General features: G+C 33.9%; 1 protein-coding gene across 1 annotated transcript; it reads left to right on the forward strand.

Annotated features, from left to right (window-relative positions):
* The first annotated feature begins 212 nt into the window (after positions 1–212).
* Positions 213–3,369, forward strand: LOC134696855 (mucin-2-like). The gene is made up of 2 exons (XM_063558811.1): positions 213–240; positions 2,658–3,369. Exons 1-2 carry the CDS (start codon positions 213–215, stop codon positions 3,287–3,289), a joined length of 660 nt encoding a protein of 219 aa, XP_063414881.1. The 3' UTR covers positions 3,290–3,369.
* The last annotated feature ends 1,753 nt before the right edge of the window (positions 3,370–5,122 follow it).

Raw genomic sequence — 5,122 nt, forward strand, 5'->3', positions numbered from 1 at the left:
AATTAACGTGTATACTCTTCAACAACCGACAGGGGTCTTTTACTTTAAATCAATCCCGAACTGGCTATGCTATTCGTTTGGACAGCAATTAAGATAACTACTATGATATAAATGCATTAAGCACTCCATAACTAAACGTTCTTTATCGTTTAGAAACCAAAACGTTTGTCAACAAAAGAGGAGAATTTACAGATATATGTGAAGTTTGTAAAATGCCAGTTGCCACTGCTGAAGCTAATGGTAAGGACAGTTTAACGGATTATATTTGTAATCTGCTGATGATAGTTTTACGGATTATATTTGTAATCTGCTGATGATAGTTTTACAGATTATATTTGTAATCTGCTGATGATAGTCTTTAGCTTCTCATTTGGCAATAAAACTGAGTTACATGTACTATCACATTTTTCAGTGTACAATTTAAACAACTCCTCTGTAAATATTTGTTTCTTTCTCGTCGCCCTTTTTCAACAAACAGTTTAAAGAGGCATTACATGTGAAGCTGTCAAATTCATGTTCCCCGATTCGACTTAAATTCACATACTTCATTTATAATATACTTAAACTTATAGCCAACTTACAATAACTCTTAAATAAACAATAAATGATATGAATCAAACTTTCATAATCAACATGACTTCCAAAGACTGCCGACGGTCACTAAACCAGATATAAACACACATATGAATATAAACAGATAGTGTTCACACGCAATTGAATTTGTGTAGGTCTATTTGATTTCAAATTATACGTTTAAAAGTATGTGTATTGTCTCTTTTACCTGTAAAAGAATAATATTTTTTGTCGATCGAAAGAGTCAACCAAACGATTCATCCCTTTTGTTTTACTAAACTATTGACATTCCTTTCCTTTAAATAGCTGAATGTATGCGGAACCCATCTCCAGTTTAGGGGTTACATTGAAGGTCAATTACATACGGATTTAATGAGCATTTAATTCACTTACAAGTAAATAGCCATCAGCCAATTTTCTTAGTTTTATTTTGACAAAATTGAACCAAATTGGCTGTAATTTTACTTTATCACTTTTATTAAGAATCTTACAATAAAATATAATATTTAATTCTTTTGTATATCTCGTAGCTAGTGCCACAGGATCCAAAAAATTACATTTAAGGATGATCACTTTTAAAAAATACGCACTGATCTTTTTATTTATCATCTGATCGTATTAGAAAATTGTTTTTACAGTTAGAAAATAGGTGTAAAATTTCATTGAAAAATAATTCATTACTGGTTATAACTAGGCAGTTTCAGGAATTACCTTGATTAACTTACTGCATCATGAACTCCATGTTATTCCTAATTTCAGCTATATACTTTAACATATATACTTTTTTCTCTCACTTTTGTGGTCTGATGGAAAATCTTTTTGTGCTGTATTAACACCTCTGTATTTATTGTTTTGATTCGCTTCTTATATAAAGAAGATGTAGTATGATTGCAATTGAGACAACTGAGTCACCGTACGGCCTTCAAAAATGAGCAAAGCCAATACCGCATAGTCAGCTATAAAAATCCCTGATAAGACAATGTAAAACAATTCAAGCGAGAAAACTAACGGCCTTATTGATATAAATAAAATTAGTTATTTTGAATTAAGTTTTGGGGATCCAAATAAAATGGCCTCGATTATAAATGTTAAGCAATGTATATAAAGAGCAATGTATGTGTGTAGCAATGTGTGTGTGTTGAAAAGCAATGTAAGTGTGTTAAAAAGCAATGTATGTTTGTTGCAATGTATGTGTGTTGAAAAGCAATGTATGTGTGTTGCAATTTTGTTGATGCTGTTATTGTAAGTCTAACGCAGACTTATCATATGAGTGTTTGGCCTAGTAGTAAGCCTGCATGATACCTTGTTATCTTTCTATCTTTGTATAATGATCGTTGTTTGGCTGAGTAATAATTATGGTATCTTGTTATCTTTGTTTATGTGTATAATCATGATTGTTTGGCTGAGTAATAATCCTGGTATCTTGTTATCTTTGCATGTTTGTATAGTGATCATTGTTTGGCTGAGTGATAATCCCGGTATCTTGTTATCTTTGCATGTTTGTATAGTGATCATTGTTTGGCTGAGTGATAGTTATGGTATCTTGTTATCTTGTTATCTTTGTATAATGATAGTTGTTTGGCTGAGTGATTATCCTGGTATCTTGTTATCTTTTGTATCTTTGTATAATGATCATTGTTTGCCAAATAATAACTGTTTTACTTTGCAACTCTAGGATCACCTGGTAAGTAAAGACATTTCTGTTTTAATTCATAAATTCAGACGACGAAACAATACCCAAATAGAGTAGCTCATCTCCCTCTGTATTTGCCAGTTTTGAAGAAAGCTTTATTGTTTAAACAACAATCGGAATGTTTATCGTGTAAATGTCTGCCAATGCAACTGTAGCAAGTGAAGGGAATAATCCCAAAAAGAAACAGAAAAATATTTTTTATTATACATGCTAACTTCATCGAAATATAATTGAATATTTAGTTCGACCAAAAATTGTCACATATTATGATATTAAAAAAATATAGTACATGTATTTCATACCGTTTAAATGTATTGCTGAAATAATTACTTGTGGCCAAAAAGAAAATGAAAACATTACTGCAATATCAATAATTTAAATATGTTTTCAGCCTCATCCCCACCGTCTAAATCCTGTGATATACCTTCAATGTGTCCGTTACCTGGTAAAACATGTAGTGCGAATGACGTTATCCCAAATAGTTCTGGATGTCCAAATCCTACACTAATCACGGAAGAACTAACATCAACTACTCCTGAACCAACAACAACCACACCAGAACCTTCAACAACTACTCCTGAACCAAGAACAACCATTACTCCTGAAACAACAACCACCACGCCAGAACTAACAACCACGCCAGAACCTTCAACAACTACTCCTGAACCAACAACAACTACCCCTGAACCAACAACCACCACGCCAGAACCTTCAACAGCTACTTCTGAACCAACAACAACCACTACTCCTGAACCAACAACAACTACCCCTGAACCAACAACCACCACGCCAGAACCTTCAACAACTACTTCTGAACCAACAACAACCACTACTGCTAAACCAACAACAACTACACCTAAATTAACAACAACCACACCTGAACCAACAACTACGTCAGAACCAATAACAACCACGCCTGAACTAACAACAACTACACATGTGCCTACAACTACGTCTGAACCAAAAACAACGACTCATGGTTATCGCAGCCATTGCAGAAATAGAAATCCCCGACGGCCTTAGTGTCATCATATAGTGACATAGTGCATAACCAATCCAAATATGTGGATACAAATAAGACAAATAAAAACTATTTGACTTCATAGTTTTGTCACTTTTCAATCAAGTAACTGTCTGGAGCCCTCTCTTTCTTTTAGTAAATAGTCTTTAATCGTGTTCAGAGTCTGTACATAACAACACATAATTTCGTAAATGAACATATCACATCATTGATTTTCGTGTGTCCAAACGGCTTTTTTGCGTAGTCTATCATCAGGAACGCTGAAGTCCTTACACTGTAAAGAGACGAAAAAGCACCCGAACAATTAAGAAATACGATGACCAACAGAAAAGTCAAATAAAGTAACATGCCTATATCAATTGATATTAAAAGTGAAGTAAATTATATGTACAATGTTTGTATTGAAAAGGTTATCTATGCCTTCTAAGCACTCTCTTCGTTTGAACTGAGGTGTATTGCTGTTTGGTGTCTTTCGTCCCTCTTTTATTGGCAAACACACTACATATCATGAATTTAACATTAATCGTTAGTTCTTATATCATAAACGGTTCAACCATTTTTAACTTGAACCATTTTAATATACACGAAATGTATTCTTAGAACAAACTTAATACAACAAGTGTTGTGGGGCAGGGATCACAACAGAAAATTATACACAAATAAAACACTATAAAGGAAGGCGAAAAATACTTAGTATAGATTGATACTCAAAATTATGAACCGAAAATATACTGACAACTGACTAAAAAGACAAAGGCACATGCAGAAGGCCATAGGATAACTTATAGTTGTTAATATCGGTCATTTGGTCTCTTGTGGAGATTTGTCTCATTGGCAATCATACCACATCTTCTTTTGCATACAACAAAGAAAACATTAGTTTAAACAATACGAACCCCAACAAAATCAAGGGGGAACTAAGGTGCTCTGGAAATATGAGTTGATTCGCTCCAAATGTTGCACCCGTCATGTTAACGGTTTGAACGAACGATTACCGATTATCAAAACCGCTAACCGGTTAACCGGACTTTTTTTTCAATTTTGATAGATTTGATATAAATTTTTATTGAAATTATATTTTTAAATTGTCGTCGTGTTAATTAATTTGACAGATCAATTGTCCAGTATATTGATTGCTATTCTGTAATCTATATAATAAATTCTACCGGTCAAGACACACCTTCAATTATAGCTGGAGTGATATCCACCACCACCAAGATAATGTATATAATTATCACACAAATAATAGTTCCTTCCACCAGAATATTATATTCACAAAATGTCAGTTTAGAGTATACGCAATAGGCTAGTTTAAAATCTAAAATTGTCTAAATAAGAAGTGATAATTTGGACTGTCTTATGCTGAGTCACTTACATAACACTTTAGTTAACTAATAGTCTTAAACTCTCCCTCTTTATATATATGGAGTAGGTGGTTAATTTTCCTAAATTGCGGTTCAATAATTTATGAAACATTTGATCGTTGTTATTTTTGCAATAGTTATAAGGATCACAAATCAACATAAGTAGTTCAATGTTATTGACTCTGTTGCTCTCAGAGAAAATTCTACTAGCTGTTATCACTATTCTTTAAAATATTCCCCAAGGGTAACTGGGGTAAAAAAATATGGTCACTTGGTCTTCTCCCGACCGGCAGTAAAACGCTTGCCGAAGTGGGGCGTCAGTTTGGCTGTGCGGGATGTATCAAGTTCGCAGTCACGTCCGGTCAGAAGGGGGTGCCACGCTTTTAGCACGTTAAGAACCCTTGCAACAACTCTTTTGGTGGGTTCGTAGGTGGCCTGTTGCAAGGCAAAATTTCTGTCCCTATCCAAGAT

This window comes from Mytilus trossulus, chromosome 14 (genome assembly GCF_036588685.1).
Source record: "Mytilus trossulus isolate FHL-02 chromosome 14, PNRI_Mtr1.1.1.hap1, whole genome shotgun sequence".
Lineage (NCBI taxonomy): Eukaryota > Metazoa > Mollusca > Bivalvia > Mytilida > Mytilidae > Mytilus > Mytilus trossulus.